The sequence below is a fragment of the Onychostoma macrolepis genome, chromosome 08 (assembly GCF_012432095.1).
Source record: "Onychostoma macrolepis isolate SWU-2019 chromosome 08, ASM1243209v1, whole genome shotgun sequence".
In the NCBI taxonomy this organism is placed as follows: Eukaryota; Metazoa; Chordata; class Actinopteri; order Cypriniformes; family Cyprinidae; genus Onychostoma; species Onychostoma macrolepis.
Genome location: NC_081162.1, coordinates 16,159,230 through 16,177,580, shown reverse-complemented (window position 1 = coordinate 16,177,580; position 18,351 = coordinate 16,159,230). Strand labels below are relative to the sequence as shown.

The 18,351-nt window shown below is 36.0% G+C and overlaps 1 protein-coding gene across 1 annotated transcript; it reads left to right on the top strand.

Annotated features, from left to right (window-relative positions):
• The first annotated feature begins 303 nt into the window (after nucleotides 1-303).
• Nucleotides 304-17,858, top strand: ccdc22 (coiled-coil domain containing 22). Its single transcript, XM_058785497.1, has 16 exons — nucleotides 304-1,068; nucleotides 1,195-1,372; nucleotides 5,036-5,168; nucleotides 6,226-6,332; nucleotides 6,447-6,531; nucleotides 6,738-6,907; nucleotides 8,584-8,796; nucleotides 10,067-10,258; nucleotides 11,993-12,112; nucleotides 12,269-12,385; nucleotides 13,917-14,018; nucleotides 14,401-14,508; nucleotides 14,660-14,755; nucleotides 15,699-15,758; nucleotides 16,130-16,204; nucleotides 16,287-17,858. The coding sequence occupies exons 1-16, from the start codon at nucleotides 1,019-1,021 to the stop codon at nucleotides 16,398-16,400; spliced, it is 1,920 nt and encodes a 639-aa protein (XP_058641480.1). The 5' UTR covers nucleotides 304-1,018; the 3' UTR covers nucleotides 16,401-17,858.
• Nucleotides 17,859-18,351: the final 493 nt, after the last annotated feature.

The following is an 18,351-nucleotide window of genomic DNA, read 5'->3' as shown; positions in this document are numbered from 1 at the left end:
AGCCGCTGGGCTAAAAACAGCCCAGGTTGGGTAATTTGTAACCCTTTTTTTTTTTAGAGTGTGTCAGTGATTCCACAAAGAATTGTCAAAGAATTGAGTTTGACACCCCTGGTCTAGAGCAGGATTTAAAATAAATAAATAAATAAATAAAAAACACATTTTGGATTTAGGCACACAAAACTATTGTCAGTCTTCAGCTGAATTTTGAAGGTTTGTTTATGTGTTTGTTTGTTTTTTGTTTTTGTAATGTCAAAATTTCTTCATTGTCTTGTAATATTTATTCATTTATTTATTGTTACTGATCAATGTGAAAACAGTATTTCTTGAAGAAGTGACTCAAGTAGCAGCCATATGTAAAACCTGTAGTTTTCCTAGTTTAAAGATCTCTAAAGATTTACTGTATGCTACAAATCATTATAGATTTAAATATTTCATTAAATGTTTAGTCAGCAGCACTAATAATATTGACTATAAAAAGCTTGTTCTTTATGGCTTAAACATCTGCAAATAACACGACTGTTCTAAATCTAATGAAATCATCTGATTTTCTCTCAGACCTACAAAAACAGCGCACGTGCTTACGCGTCGGTCTCGTCACGAGACCTGCCCGCGCTGTGGGTGTCGGGAACTTGAGTTTATATGAGTAGTTCAGTACAGGCGGCTCAAAGATCTAAAACTTCATGTCCCATTGTGCACTGCGTCGGACACTCCTAGGTAATGACTTCCTCTCCAGAAAAAGCAGATTTTGAAGAGACTGTGAGGAAAAAGCCGTAATTTTGACACGCAGATTTGTTGGAGCATGTGTTAAAAAACTATTTACGGTTAATTTGAAGCTTCGGTTTGAAATGTAACCATGGCAACCGAACGGCCGTCCTGGTTAGCAGCCCTGCACAGGCTGTAGAGAAGGCGATGCTGAGGGTTAGCTGAAGCCTTATGATATTCATTTGCCTTGTCCACGGTGGGGGTTTAATTTTGTTACGGAAGACAGTCGAGCAGCTATATCTGACCTCTTTCCGTGATGGAAGAAGTCGACAGGATTTTAATTCACTCTCTAAGGCAAGCTGGCACGTAAGTAACAGGTCTCCTCAGTTGTGACAAGTCATTTCCTCGCTCTTTGGAGTGATTTGTATCTTGGGACATGTCAAACTTATTTATTGTCTATGTCTGCGTGGTTGGGGTCACCTCATCTTCCAGGGACATTGATGAGGATGTTCAGAGTGTGAAGCAGTTCACCAGTGAGCTGATTGTGGAGGCTGTGGTGAAATGCCTGCGTGTGATCGACCCTGCGCTGGGCAATGGCTTGTCCCATTCACTCCCCCCTGGCATGTCTGCCCGCTTCAGACTGGGCATGAGCCTGGCACAGGCCTGTCAGGTGAGAGACACGCTGCCTGGACGTCCCACTGTGTGCTTGAGTTAACCTGACCCCTCACAACTGACAGAGTCAGCTGATAACCGTTCAAAATGCATTACTGCTGGTGAATAAGTACTTTTGTTTTCATTTTAGGCTTGAGTAAAGATATAACAGTGTGGACATTTATAAAAAAAAATAATTCAGTTCAAGTTTATTTGTATAGCGCTTTTCACAATACAAATCGTTGCAAAGCAGCTTTACAAAAAATTTAAGTTTCTACAATATATTTAGTAGTAGTTTATCAGTGGTAGTAGTAGTAGTTTGTCAAGTTGATGTACATTTGGCAGAAATGTACAGTAAAAATCAGCTAATGACGTAATCAAACAGATGATGAACAATATTAACAGCAATGATTATATGTTGCAATCAACTTATAGCAAAATTTGGTAGTTCTGTATGTTGTTTCAGGGTTGGCATCATCTGAGGTCCTCTGAGGGGTTGGCATCATCTCTTCTCAGGTGTTCTGGATCCAGACTGAAGCTTGTGTAATTCCTAGTTACAGAAACAGATAAACAAATAGAGACATAATTAGCGTAGCAGCTGTTCCAACCAAGCAAAAATGATTTGTTCAACCCAAGCTAAAGAATAATAATGTTCATTTGATCAGATATAACTGCAGTACAAGATTATGAGATGCATTATGTGAATGCTTGAAGATGTGTCTTTAATCTAGATTTAAACAGAGAGAATGTGTCTGAACCGTGAACATTATTGGGAAGGATGTTCCAGAGTTTGGGAGCCAAATGTGAAAAAGCTCTACCACTTTAGTGGACTTTGCTATCCTAGGTACTACCAAAAGTCCTGAGTTTTGTGACCTGATGGATTGTAGCATGATAGAAGACTAGTTAGGTACACAGGAGTTAAACCATTTAGGTCCTTATAGTAGTAATGTTTTGTAACTGATACAGAATTTAATAGGTAGCCAGTGCAGAGACTGTAAAACTGAGGTAATATGATCATATTTTATGGTAAGGACTCTAGCTGCTGCATTTTGTACTATCTGTAGCTTGTTTATTGAAGATTCAGGACAGCCACCTAGCAGTGCATTATAATAGTCCAGTCTAGAGGTCATGAATGCATGAACTAGCTTTTCTGCATCAGAAAGAGGGAACATGTTTCGTAGCTTGGCAGAGTTTCTAAGATGGAAGAATGCTGTTTTTGTAACATTGGAAATATGGTTTTCAAAAGACAAGTTGCTGTGTAATATAACACCCTGATTTTTGACTGTAGAGGAAGTAACAGTACATCTGTCTAGTTGTAATCCAAGAGATTCTGTTTACTGTTTTTTGGTCCAATAAGTAATATATCTGTCTTATCCAAATTTAATAGGAGAAAATGATTGGTCATCCAATATTTTCCATTTTTAACACACTCTGTTAGCTTAGATAATTTTGAAGTTTCATCTGGTCTTTTTGAGATATATAGTTGAGTATCATAAGCATAACAATGGAAGCCAATCCCATATTTTCTAATAATATTACCAAGACCAGTTAACTAGACTTTGTAGATAAATTATGAACAAACTGCATTACGGCATACAATAGATTTTGTAGAATCTTACAGTAGATATTCTGTGATTGAATCAATCTGTTGTGATTTAATTCAGATGACCTTTAACTGTTACAAAGACAAATAGTTTTTTATCATTGTAATATCATCAGTAATTATCCTTTTTGGCAGTATTGTTTCATAAGTAGTTGGTACCAGAAACACAGTTATGTTTCATTTGTAACTACATAACTAAATTGGTTAACACGCACTAACAATGAAAATACTTTTATTAATCTTAGCTATTGTTCAACATTATTAATACGTTATTAAAATCAAATGTCGTATTTGTTAACATTAATTAATGTACTGTGAACGTTTTTACAATATAACGATGGAGTAGTGCAAGCCAAATGTTTGTCAGTGCTGGTGTGCCAACCTGCTCTGCTGTGCTGCACAAGTGTATGTGTAGATTATCAGATTTTGCAAATAGTATAATTTCAACACTGACAAAAGTCAGATTTTTCTCCAGGATGTGGAACCACTGGCGTTTTAAGGCTGGAATACACTACACGACTTTTAAAATCTGAACAGATTTTCAAAACACCAGGCATCATACACTTACGAATTTGTAAATGGTGACAAAAGAAAACTGGGCATCATACACTACTACATGACCAAGGATCATACACTACCAGACTTTAAAGTTGTTCTGATCACAACAAACTCAAGCAGAAATGTGCTCCTTGTTGCTAGGAGACGCATGACAAATGAAAACAATGTGTTCTAAACTTGGCTGAAAATATCAAACATGTTTGATATCCTCCGACTGAATAGAATCAAAGTCTGAAGCTAAAAAATTGGAGTCTGTGACCATCATACACTACGCGTAATCTGAACGTGGAATCTGTCAGCTGTAATCTGCAGACTGGCTCTGACTTTCCTCAACTAGCGTCAACTTGTTCAGACTGTAAAATCGGGGGGAAATCAGGGCAAAAATCGTATAGTGTATTCCAGGCTTTAGTCTGTATGTAAATTTATGATGTGGATTCTGTCTGTTTTTAACTAGTATTGGTGTTTATTTTGTCTGTTATATTGTCTGTGTTTTTGGACCGTGTGTGTCCTTAATAAAGTTTTGATGATGATGATGATGATAAGATTAACAAAGGATAATAACTGGTGTAAAAATATATAATTAAGAATTCAATAAAATAAATAAATAAAGTAAAAAATATATAGTTCACGTTAGTAAATTAACTAATGTTAACAAATGTGACCCTGGACCACAAAACCAGTCAATTTTTCAAAATTGCGATTTGTACATCATCTGAAAGCTGAATAAATAAGCTTTCCATTGATGTATGGTTATTGTTAGGACAATATTTGGCCGAGATACAACTGTTTGAAAATCTGGAATCTGAGGGTGCAAAAAAAAAAAAAAAATCAAAATATTGTGAAAATCACCTTTAAAGTTGTCCAAATGGAGTTCTTAGCAATGATTTTTACAAACGATTAATCGCATCCAAAATAAAAGTTTTTGTTTACATAATATATGTGTGTGTACTGTGTATATTTATTGTTTATATATAAATACAGACACATGCATGTATATATTTAAGAAAATGTTATGTTTATATATGAAATATATTTCTAGATTATATAATTTATGAATATAAATATATACGTTTAAGTACATATAAATATTTTCTAAATATATTCTGTATGTGTGTGTCTTTATATATACATAATAAATATACACAGTACACACACATATGTAAACACTTTTATTTTGGATGCGATAAATCGTTTGACAGCACTACATATTACTAATCAAAAATTAGGTTTTAATATATTTACAGTAGGAAATTTACAAAATATCTTCATGGAACATGATCTTTACTTAATATCCTAATGATTTTTGGCATAAAAGAAAAAAAACGATAATTTTGACCCATACAATGTATTTTTGGCTATTGCTACCTATATACCTGTGCAATTTAAGACTGGTTTTGTGGTGGGTCACAAATGAGACCTTACTTTAAAGTGCTACTGTTAGTACCTCTCTACACGTTCTAACTTAACACGGTGACTTGTAATCCACTCTGATGTGATTTTTGCATTCATCTGTATGTTTAGGATGTGGGTTTTAAAGGGGAAATTGGCTACCAGACATTTCTCTACAGCAATGAGCCAGAGATTCGTTCTCTGTTCATGTTTCTGGTTGAGAAGCTGCCCAGAGAGAGTGCAGAGGCTTCGGACCAGCCTTCAGGTACTTTTGCCTACTGTTTTTTGCATTTATGTAATTGGCATATGCTTGACAATGATATTAAACTCGGCATAAAATGGAAATTCACAGTGCTTATTTTATAAATGCATCTTATTAGGATTGATTCATCCGTCCAATTTTTAATCAAAATGTCATAATTCAATCTTCTGCTGAAACAACAGTCTTCTCTCTAGTGAGGTTTGCCAGACTACTGCAATCATTTTGTCTACTTAAAGCTTGCCCATTTCTTAAAATCATCCTCAAGTTCAGATTCAGATCAACTATACCCAAGTCCCTTCCCTGCATTTTTTTTTTTTTCGATAATTTGTTTCATTAGAAAATACGTCACAATACAGAAGAAAAGATGTTGCTATTTTTATTTCGGCTTAAACGGCATGATCTATTAGATGCAATACAGATAGTAAAACTTCAATTTAGCAACTAAGCCTGTTTCTCAGAGTTTATGATTGCAATTCTCAGTTATTTTACACACCATGTGATAATACCTGAGAATAATGACGTAATAATGATTCACCTCATTAAATCTGGTGTGACTCAAAGTCTCCAACAAATTCTCCAACACCTGAGATGAATTTCTGGTTGCATATTAATAAAGTATTGCGGTTGGGCTGCGTGGTCTTCATGCTGGGATCAAAGGGCAATGTGATTAACTAGGGTGTTAATGTAAGAGCTTAGAGTGCTGATTATTCCCAGCTTTCTTCAATAAACTAGAAACGATTATTCTGCCCCCTCAATTCTCCTACATTAATTAAGCGCTCTTGATTGCCTAAAAATGCATTAAAATGTTTTATTATCTTGGAAAGTATCCAGAGTCAATTTCAGTTAATAGCTAGTTAACGCAATTATAAACTCAGTGGGAAACAGTGCCGACTGGTTCAGACTCACTGTCGCAAACATTACTATTATTTTTTTCCAAAGAATAGTTTGCTTGCCTTTGTAGTGTCACATGTTGCTTTTGATTATTGAATTAAATTAATATGATTAATGAGGCTAGTTTCTCAGAATTGTCTGATTTTTGCATGTATCTCTCTTCTTTTAGGGAAGTCTGCGCTGTTGCAGAGAGCAATTGCTGCTCAAATTAAAGCGCAGTTGTCAGTGCCTTGGCTCCCTCCGTCCTGTAGACTCCCCATTCATCGTAAAACTCAGGTACCTCAGCACGCATACATCTTGAAATCCAGGGCTAAGGCTTATATGCAGAACTCTAGAAACTTCTTGCAAGCTACCTAACTAACTGACAAATGTGTGTCAATGTAATTTCAGAGTTCTGGCCCATGTCACAATTTCCACGCCCAGCCACTGAGCCTCCCATATTCAGTGAAGGTTTCTTCCAGGAAACAGCCAAAAGGCATGCTCATTTTCACTTACTCAACTCAATAAGCCCCCTTAGGTTTGGTGTGATATGTCTTATACATTGTGGTATTGGCCTTGTTGCCACCTGCCCCTGAAGCGTGATTACCCCTTTGAGGAATTTGACAAAAAACAAATTCAGCTCTTATGATTCATTCAGCTAACATTGGTATGTCTTTGATGTTTATTTGTGAATTCTCTCAGAGGTGCAAGAATATTGGAGGGATTATTTGCTGCCTGTGACCGCCCAGCCTTCCCAGCATGCCTCAGTGCCAGCGTCCCTCCTGGAGAACCACATCTCTGAACTTAGTGCCACACAGGAGTGGGAGAGTGAATGGAACAGCCAAGGCCTTCTGTCTAGACTTACACCTGAGGTTATTCTCACCCCCCTTAAATTTTAAAGAGAGTTCATCCAAAAAAATTCTGTCATTAGTTGCTTAGTGATAGTTTTGACAAACTTTCAAGGTCTCCATGGCACTTATAACAGTGTTGCTTTAGCTTTGTTTATATGCTATTATAGGATATATTAATATTTCAAAACTTTAATTTTTCAATATATTTTTAGTTTTCATTGTAATTTTAGTATTTTTTGTTATATTTGTTTTGTTGCGTCATTTTAATAGTTTTTTAATAGTTAACAAGGTAGAGCAATGAAATAAATAGTTTTTTTTTATATATATCTTTAATTTTTAATATAAGTTTTAATTTAAAGGTATAGTTCACCCAAAAAGGAAAATAAAATTCTCTTCATTTACTCACCCTCAAGTTGTTTCAAACCTGTATGAATTTCTTTTTTCTGCTGAATTTAAAAGAAGATATTTTAAAGAGGTTAAACAAAGAGTTGTAAGTCCCTATTGGCTTCCATAGACCAGGAACTGCTTGGTTACCCACATTCTTCAAAATGTTCAGCAGAAGAAAGAAATTCATACAGGTTTGGAGAAACCTGAGGGTGAGTGAATAACGACAGAATTTTAATTTGGGGTGAAAGTTGCTAAAGTTGCAACATTTCTAAATTTGTAAAGTTAAAAAAAAAAAAGTAATCTAATAATCATCTAATAATTTATTTTAATTCAGATGACCAAGAACCCTTTGAATAGTTTTAGTTAACAGTGTCCGATTTGTAGATAAACGATTCATTTGAGTTGAATCTAAAAATGAGTTTGAATGATCGGTTTCATTCACGCCTGTCAGTTGTATGATGCTTTATTTGTCATTTTAAAGCTTGACAGCCCCAGTTCTCATAGCCATGATGTTCTTAAAAAAATTACATTTTGTGGTATGTGGGAAAAAAATCTCACAGGTTTGAGAAAACTTGAGGGCAAGTAGATATTTTTAGAAAAACTATCCCTTTAAGAGCTGATTATTATTATTATTATTATTATTATTAAGCTCATAAATTCCTCATTGTGCATCCTTTAACAATGTCTGAAACTGGAATTCATGTTAATAGTATAGTTAAATTGCCAAGCACTTCATTTCAGTTTGGCTCAGTTTACTCATGCAGACAGCCTTTTTTTACAGCCTCAGCATGGCGTCTCTCTACCACAACACCTAGGTTCCCTGTCTTGATAATAACAATAACACTAGCATGTAATTTAATCTTATGTAATATTTTTGCTGCTGTGCTGTTTTCCTTGATGGCGTCTCTGTGGTAAAGGCATGTATCAACACGAGGATGGAACACAGAGATGTCTTTCACACAAGTGTGACATTCAGCATGTATGTGTCCTTTGACTGTACCGCTGCCCCCTCACATCTCAGTTCCACATTCTCACCTCACCTGCCCCTCCAACTAACTTACACACTGGCCTATTGTCTGACCCCTAGATGTTCTCCAAGGGTTCGGCACGTATTTTATTTGTAAATCACACGGCTTTATCTGTGTTTGAGCTTTGTTGTGTTGAATCTGTTTGAAAATAGCCACAGCGCATTCAGAACTGTCATCATTTAGTAAATTAATAAAATGTGATATTCAACTAAAGAAATATAATCATGTTAAGTATTTCATTTGGTGATTTAAAGCCTTGGCACTCTTATGTCGTCTCTTCAGGAGTACCGATCCAGAAAGAAGGCCCGACTGCAGAAGCGTATCGAAGAGCAGCTGAGGGCAGCAGCTCAGCCTCGTCCTGACACACATGGAGCCACGCGCTCGACTTCTGACCTTTCTGAGCTGCTGCAGTCATTCGGTGGTGCTTCCACTGGGGGAGATGTGCTGACCAAAGGCACACGCTTCACCCATACAGAGAAATTCACCTTTACACAGGTACCTGTCAGAGTTTGTTTACTCAAGCTGATGGGCCAGGGTTCCCACATGCTGGAAAATCTTGGTTTTTGTAATGCTGTTTTCCAGTCATGGAAAATAATAGTGACATGACTGTGTTACTAACAAGGTTATTTTCAAAATGTAGACATTTTGGGACTACAGCTATGACTAAGCTTACCAGACATGGAAATGTACCAGAAATGTGGGCCAAAAGCTCAATCAAAAGAAATGTGTGTCTGAAATAGTTTTTTGTTTTGAGTGAGAACCAAAGTGCTAATATGCCACATCTATACAGTAATTTTGCATGTATTGACTGACTGTAGATGTGTTGCTCACAGTAAACACATGGTAAAAATAGTGGTGTGCAAGTAGGCTGTCATGATGTTATCTAGGCTGAGATAAACATAGATAAACTATTAATACTGATAATATGCTTTCTCAGCAGTACTCTGTGATTGGCCATTACAGTTTTTTAAATTTTCTTAGATTGCATGATTATTGCATGACTATAATACAGTTTTATAAATAATACATAAACTTTACAAAAAACAAATTATTATTATTATAAACATAATTATATAGTAGTAATAATAATATTTATAAATCATAAATTATACATAAACCTTTCAAAACCAAAACATTATGTAAAACTTGAGAAAATTGTAGCACTCCGAACAGAAAAAAATAAGGGTGAATGTTGTTTAAGTGATCAAGTGATGTGCTGAAATGTCTGCTTGCTCGTGTCCATCTGTTTTTAACTCACATGCACTTTGCACTTTTTGCACAATGCAATTTATAAAATAAAAAAATGTTTTTGTAGACTTTTCCAGTCTTGAGTGGATCAGTGTGCGGTTAGCCACCCTCCTGTTCAAAACTAAAAAATTATTAATTATAAAACATTTATATAGTAATTAAAAATATGTACTATGTTTATATCACTGCAGTCTAATGTTTTATATATATATATATATATATATATATATATATATATATATATATATATATATATATATATATATATATATGTATGTGTGTGTGTATGTAATTGGACACTTACAAAAGTGCAAAAAATTGTATTTGTCAATCTCTACTTGAATAACTTAAAGCCATTTATTATTATTATTCTTATTTATTATTAAAACTAAAACCATAATTTTAGATTCTTTATCCAGTTAATTTAATCTGCTTGTAATCTGAATTAGTGGATCTTGAGATGTTTAGGCTCTTAACTAAAAAGGCAAATTAAAGAAAAGGACAAAATGATTTTTAGGAACCTGAGAAGGCAGCCCAGCAGATGGCAGCAGCAGCAAGTGCACTTCCCAGCTCTCACCAATCAGAGGAGGACCTAAAGGCCCAGCAGGAAGCAGAACTTTCTGGTCTGCAGCAGCAGTTGCAGCAGCTGTCAGTCCAAATGGAAGAAGTGGGAGGAGACATCAAGCAGCTCACTGTATCCATCCAGCAGGTAGTGACCAATCAGATAAAATGAAATTATATCACATATAGTATACAGGTGCTGTTCATATAATTAGAATATCATCAAAAAGTTGATTTATTTCACTAATTCCATTCAAAAAGTGAAACTTGTATATTATATTCATTCATTACACACAGACTGATATATTTCAAATGTTTATTTCTTTTAATTTTGATGATTAGAGCTTACAGCTCATGAAAGTCAAAAATCAGTATCTCAAAATATTAGAATATTACTTAAGACCAATACAAAGAAAGGATTTTTAGAAATCTTGGCCAACTGAAAAGTATGAAAATGAAAAGTATGAGCATGTACAGCACTCAATACTTAGTTGGGGCTCCTTTTGCCTGAATTACTGCAGCAATGCGGCGTGGCATGGAGTCGATCAGTCTGTGGCACTGCTCAGGTGTTATGAGAGCCCAGGTTGCTCTGATAGTGGCCTTCAGCTCATCTGCATTGTTGGGTCTGGTGTCTCTCATCTTCCTCTTGACAATACCCCATAGATTCTCTATGGGGTTCAGGTCAAGCGAGTTTGCTGGCCAATCAAGCACAGTAACACTATGGTCATTGAACCAGCTTTTGGTACCTTTGGCAGTGTGGGCAGGTGTCAAGTCCTGCTGGAAAATGAAATCAGCATCTCCATAAAGCTTGTCAACAGAAGGAAGCATGAAGTGCTCTAAAATTTCCTGGTAGATGGCTGCGTTGACTGTGGACTTCAGAAAACACAGTGGACCAACACCAGCAGATGACATGGCAGCCCAAATCATCACTGACTGTGGAAATTTCACACTGGACTTCAAGCAACATGGATTCTGTGCCTCTCCACTCTTCCTTCAGACTCTGGGACCTTGATTTCCAAATGAAATGTAAAATTTACTTTCATCTGAAAAGAGGACTTTGGACCACTGAGCAACAGTCCAGTTCTTTTCTCCACAGCCCAGTTAAGATGCTTCTGGCGTTGTCTCTGGTTCAGAAGTGGCTTGGTAGCCCTTTTCCTGAAGACGTCTGAGCGTGGTGACTCTTGATGCACTGACTCCAGCTTCAGTTCTCTCCCTGAGAAACTCTCACAAGTGTTTGAATGGGCTTTGCTTGACTGTATTCTCAAGCTTGTGGTCATCCCTGTTGCTTGTGCACCTTTTCCTACCCAAATTCTTCCTTCCAGTCAACTTTGCATTTAATATGCTTTGATACAGCACTCTGTAAACAGCCACACCTTTCAGTAATGACCCTCTGTGACTTACCCTCTTTGTGGAGGGTGTCAATGTTCGTCTTCTGGATCATTGCCAAGTCAGCAGTCTTCCCCATTATTGTGGTTTCAAAGAACAAGAGATACCCAGAATTTATACTGTAGGGGTGGTCATTTATTCAAACTCAAATGTAAATATTCTAATATTTTGAGATACTGATTTTTGACTTTCATGAGCTGTAAGCTCTAATCATCAAAATTAAAAGAAATAAACATTTGAAATATATCAGTCTGTGTGTAATGAATGAATATAATATACAAGTTTCACGTTTTGAATGGAATTAGTGAAATAAATCAACTTTTTGATGATATTCTAATTATATGACCAGCACCTGTAGTATAACATATCACATATGATGTTGTGATGTAACAATAATAATATGGGGAAATATTTTAATTCGCAGAATCTTCAGCGAATTAGAGAATAAATGCAGCAGTTAGTTTTAATCATTGATATGTCACATTCCTGTCTGCAGGTGTCAGATGAGCTGCAACAGAAAGAGGTTAGTAATGACGAGAAGGAGAATTCAATCAAAATGAAGAGACAAGCCATTGACTTGCTACCTGACGCTGAGAACAACCTGCTAAAATTACAGGTACACCAGTCACACGCCGTACACACCTGTATCACTATCACCCCCGTTCAGGACCAAACAAACAATAAAAACAGGAATAACAGTACAGTGCAGACAGAATTAAACCGTGTGACTAATGACATGTTTGTCTTTGTCCTGTGTGTTTGTGTTTGATAGAGTCTGGTTGAGGCAAGCTCTAAACGAGTGGTTCATTTAGCCTCTCAGTGGGAGAAACACAGAGTCCCGTTGATTGACGAGCACCGCAGACTAAAAGAGCTGTGCAGCAACAGAGAGGTACCTTGTGATCTCACTATAATATGCACTCCTGTCTAAACAGCCAAATATGTCGATATCAATTCAAATCAAATTCCTGAATAATAACAGGCTGATTTATTGATCCTGCATGAGTTGTTTTTGCAAAGTAGTTTTTAAGGTCATTTTTGTGACATTTGCTATAACATTGAGAAAGTATGAAAAGGGCTGCACGATTTGGGAAAGAAGTATAATTGTGTTTACATCAGGTTAAGTTATATTCATAAAAAAAAAATAGTTTGCGATGTCCTAAGAGTAATGTTGTGGTAATATCCTTTAAATTTTTAAGGGTAGTGTACTACACCCATGGCTCACGTCAGCACTAGTCAATGCATTTATTTCTATAAAGTGAAGCATCAGCTTCTGCTTTTCCCTCTGTCGTTTATCCCAGCGTTTACCCCTTACGTCACTAGCTCCGCCCTTGCGCCATAGCTCGTGACCGGAAGAGAAGATGAGTCGTTTTGCACGGATAAATTATTTATAATAAACACTACAGTTTTCCATTAAAAAATACAATTTTTCAATTTGGATTTCATGCCGACTTTAAGTGCTAGGTTTGCTGTGCTTCTTTGTATTGTGCAAAATGCTTGTTTGTGTTGTGGCTGCACATTTTTGCCCAAGAAATGTTTTGATTGTATATCAACATAATAACAATAACAACAACAACAATAACAGTAATGATGATAATAAGAATAATATCTATTATTATTATTATTACTAAATAAAAATAATAAATGAGAAAATTTTCTATGAAAACTCATCTCTTCCGTCATCACATCGGAACCGACTTCATCTTAAAAAAAACGCAAAAAAACAACAACTTTGCTTTCTTTCCTTAACCTCTCCCTGTCTAGCTGGTATTTACTCTGAACAATGCCTGAAACTTAGTATTACAAGCACTTCCTGTGTCTATTTGCCTCTTTATAATGAATCGCTTACTGTATTCCTCAATTGTATGTCGCTTTGGATAAAAGCGTCTGCTAAATGAATAAATGTAAATGTAAGAAATATCTCTATTGTGATATTTCATTGCAAAATAAAAGTACTCCAAAATAAAAATTGTAGTAGGTTAAGGAAAATTATGGAGCATTAATATAAGTAACATTTTATTTTACAGTAAAACTGCAACTTTTATTTATGGCTGTCCTAATTTCTTAATTTTTAAATGTTAAACCATCAAGCTTTTGTTTTGGCTGAAAACTACTGTGTAATTCTCTTTTTTTGACAACAGCCGATTTTTAAGCATTTCTCATTACAAGTTTGATGATTGCTGCATGTTGTGTTCTCAAATGCATGTTAAAAGTGATTCATTTACTGTGAACCAAGCCACTCCGGGACACTGAAAACACTGCATCATGAGCGGCTTACATGTAAAATCTTTGCTATTTTAATAATCTCACTAAGCCATATAGCGTTTTTTATTTTTTTTGTGATTAGTTGTGCAGCCCTTATTATGACTTTGACTGCATCGTGTGCCTTCATGAAGTAACCAGTTATGTAAACTTTTGCTTAGTCTGAGTCCTCCAGGAAGCTGTCAGAGATCAAAGACCTGCATGACAAAATCAGACAGTCTGCTGAGGAGGCCAAAAAGAAGGAGAGTCTGTATAAGCAGCTGGTACGAAATGTTTCCCTCTCCTTTCAGTCATCCAAGACATGCATTTAGCACTTACACCATGTCCTAACCAGTCATACCACTCAAAAACAAGTGCTCAGTGCCATCTGTTCCATGTAAATGAGTTTTTGTCCTCATTAGACATCACAACACATATGATCGTTTGGTTTACATCTGTTACATCTGGCTGTGTAACCCCACTTCCTTTGGGATCTCAAATTTTGTACATTTGTACGAATGTACATTCTGATTGGTTGTGATTGTGTCATGGTTAGGACATGGTCTAAAAAAATCATTTAAAAGTTACGTCTGTCTTATAATATTTATTGTTTGTTGTTAACATTCACTGTGTTTGTTTACTCTCCTTCTTAATATTATTCTACAGCTAACTGAGTATGAAACGCTATCTAAAGATGTGTCTCGCTCAGCCTACACCATGAGGATCTTGGAGATTGTAGGCAACATAAAGAAACAGAAGGAGGAAATCACTAAGGTCTTTGTTTGAATTTATCCTTAATCTAGTGCTCAATAAAAAACTTCACCTGAGTTCATGACCTTTGTCCACAGACATTAGCTTTGTGTTTGAAGTTAGCAGGTCTTCAGAAGCCTTTTGACCTCTGACCCTATTAATCGACCCCCTGTAGATTTTGTCCGACACAAAGGACTTGCAGAAGGAGATTAACAGCCTGACGGGAAAACTGGACCGAACATTTGCTGTCACTGATGAACTGGTTTTTAAGGTCAGTCTTATTTCCAAAGGTTCAAAAGATGTTTTTTTAATAAATATGTACACTACTGTTAAAAAAATTGGGGTAGGTTTTTGTTATATATATGTCAGGAGTGAGCGAGTTTTTGGATATGGTAAGATTAAACTTATTTTAGTGAATAAAGTACCACATTTCAGTTATCATTTTGTTAGGGTGGTTACTGGTTACACAAAATGTTATTTTTTTTATCCTTGCTTCTAAGAAATCCTCAATCTATATGCTTTCTAACAGCTTCATGTGGCCGTAAACATTTTATTTTAACCTGGCTTTAAGCACTATGCATCATTAAAGTTTCACTTTCACCACGTAAAGCCGACAAATGTGGTGTTTGTTTACATGTAATAATCGTAATATGAGTTTACCTTATGGTACGAACCCAGAGTCTCCGTATCTGTAGGAAAGCGATAAAACGAGCAACTTCCCTCCGAAGACTTGTTGCATTTTGGGGCAAAGCAAAAAAACATTGTTGAACAACAATATAAAATGCGGGAATGAAAAATGAAAAAACTATTCATTGGTTATTTTACAATTAATTGTATTACAAATTATACTACAATTGGAAAATACTGTAAATTGATAAACTGTTCGGCGTGATGACGTTTAATGTCTCCGACAGCGCCTGTAGTCCCATTTAGCAACTTCTTTTTTAAGAAACATAACAGTTTAAAAAAATCACGAGTGGGATGTAACTGGTGTGTTTTATGTCATAGAATAAAACGTGAAAGTATCTTGAGCCTGTGTGAACCACGGACCTTATTTAAGGGATTTAACCAAAATCCCATTCAAAAAACCCATTGTAACTCGCTAAAATTGTTTATTTTCAATGTGATCTGAGACCCTCTTAGATAAACTGAAGTTATTATTGTTTTGTAATAATAGTTCAGTATTAAAAAAATGAATTTTTTTTTAACTGCAGGATGCCAAGAAAGATGAATCTGTCCGTAAATCCTACAAGTACTTGGCTGCCTTACATGAGGTACGAGTCTGCATATCATTATCACATTTATTCGTAGCTCTTAATGTATACTTTGATGTTGTCTGTGGTTTTGAATGCTTTTTTAAAAAAGTAGCACATTGGAGTCTTAAAATGCAGGTACTGTGTTTGAAAGACATTTTTGTCTTGTGACAAGACCAGCAAAGGGGAAGCTGCTTGTGAACCTACAAAAATGGCACATTATGTGGTGGCTTGTCCTGCTTTAGCTCAGGCCATTAGCAATGCTTTAGTCCATCTGTTCAACCTTTGAACTACACAACTGAACTTAAGAGCTAATGCCCTTGCTGATTCTGGCTGTTTTGTCTTGCCAGAGAATTATCAGTTTAATCATTCTAACATTTTTGCGATCTCAGAACTGCACTCAGCTGATTCAGACTATTGAGGACACGGGAACCATCATGAGAGAAATCCGAGATCTTGAGGAGCAGGTGCGAAAAGATCTAAACAACATTTCATTGTCACTTTTCAACTGTCATCGGTTTAATGTATTTACGTATTTATTTTTTGTAGATTGAGACTGAAAATGGCAAAAGAACAGTTAGCAATCTAGAGAAGATCCTTGAAGACTACAAGGCCATTCGTCAGGAGAACTCGGCCCTTGCTGCGAAGATCCGGGAAGGTTAAGCTGTTGCTCCGTCCATGTTTGATGGTACTGCAGAGTGAAAACCCGGCCTGCTGAAATGAGCGCTGCTGTGAGAGATGTCAGTTTGGCTCCCATCTGCGTCAGCCCTCCATCCGAAATAATCCTCATCACATTAGCAACTTTCAGCTTTTATTGAGGGTTTGAACACAAAAGTTTTTTGCATCAAAATGACACAAATTTGAAGATGTTAGTTAAAGCTAATTCTGATCATTGTGATGAGATTCTGTTTTTTAACAAAAAGCTTGGACTGCAATAATTTGAGAAGGACCAGTACCGGTGCTTTGGATTGATAAAACATCTTTGTTATACGGCGATAACCACATTATGAAAGTGTCCGTTAACCGTGACCTCTGATTGTTGTTCATCATATGGGTTGAGCTGCTCATGAACATTACAGAATTTAAGCAATTTGATTGAGCTTGGAGAATAGTGGGCTGATAACAAGTGAATAATCATAAACAGCTTGCCTGTTTCATATTAAAGCATACATTTGATAACGTATCTGTTTGTTTGGCTCTGATGGATCCATAGAGCTGCTCAAATACTCGTCATTGATAGTTATATTGTCATTGAACCTGTGATAGAAAAGTACTCTTGTCAGGCTGACTGTAGGAAAGCTGTGTAAACACATTTAAGTGTCTGATTGAATAACACTGATGATTGTCCCAATCAAACTGGTTTTCAAAACCGTTTCATAGTTTATGCCTGTTTTTGGAATGTTTAGATGATATCGAAAATAATGTTTTGTAATTTACCATGACTTGTATACATTTGCTCAATCTCTGAACAAGATGTTCTGATATTTCACCATGTTGCCACCGGTTGTTATTGTCCTTTTTTTTTTTTTGGCAAAATTGTTTTGAGGATGATGTGTTGAGTTAAAATGAGGTATTAGACACATTGACTTTATTAAGGCAATTTTCCATCTTCGCTGTTATAATTAGACAATTAGAGTAAGGCTGCACAATTTAAGGAAAAGTCTAATTGAGAATTTATATTGAAATGAATGTTTTGTAATTTACCATGACTTGTATACATGATGTTCTGATATTTCACCAATTTGCTACCAGTTACTGTCCTGAGGAAGTTATCAGATATTCAAATCTGACAAAAATATTTCCCACCCACATTTCCCTCCAATTGAAGGTTGTCCTAAACGGTAGAAAAAAAAATAAGCTTCATTGTCTTTAAGGAAATTTAATTTATTTTTATTTACATTTTGCAGCGAAATATGATCCTACTTGTTGACAGGTTGCGTGAGGTTCAGTTTCTGCATGGTTTTATGAGGATTTTCCTGGGACATTGACAAAACACGTTCCTGTTGCCATTGCAACACCCTATGCTACACATTCAAATTAATGCTGTATGAATATCAATACAAGCAGCTGTAAACAAACAGTTACTTCAGACAAGAGTGGCTATAAAGTGACAACATTTTAGCTATTCTGCACTTCTTATTTTATGTTTCTGAGCTGATTAGCCTAGTAAATACGTTTTGACAACTTGTGAATGTGTGCGAAACGTGACTTTACTGTTCACTGCAACGCCTAAAATCGACTCACTGACAAAAAAACGTGTGCAATCCGGAAGGGCCTCATAAATAAAAATCAATTTTGTCTGTCGGTTAGGATAAGATAGTAACATAAGTCGAACATATGATCAAAAGCGGTAAAATAATTAGCCTACATGAGACTTTTTGTTACTGCACTAAACCACAGTCATAATGCGTCCCTTTTGTTCCAGTGTTTTGGGCTGTCCGGCAGTCCTGAAGTCTGCGATGAAACAAGCGTAGAACAACACCATATAAATACTTCCAAAAAATCCTGTTTTTAAAGTAGAACCAGTGGCTTCTATGGTCACATCTTGTACATGCATGCATGTCTCTAGGAACAAAAAGTACGCTAAGCATATTCAGTCACGTAGCACATGTAG

What these genes read in the sequence shown, in the direction of transcription:
- ccdc22 (XM_058785497.1), top strand. Translation starts at nt 1,019, where the DNA reads ATGGAAGAAGTCGACAGGATTTTAATTCACTCTCTAAGGCAAGCTGGC. An exon ending in TCTCTAAGGCAAGCTGGCAC is followed by an intron (nt 1,069 to 1,194) that starts GTAAGTAACAGG and finishes CTCATCTTCCAG; the next exon opens with GGACATTGATGAGGATGTTC. An exon ending in CCATTCATCGTAAAACTCAG is followed by an intron (nt 6,333 to 6,446) that starts GTACCTCAGCAC and finishes ATGTAATTTCAG; the next exon opens with AGTTCTGGCCCATGTCACAA.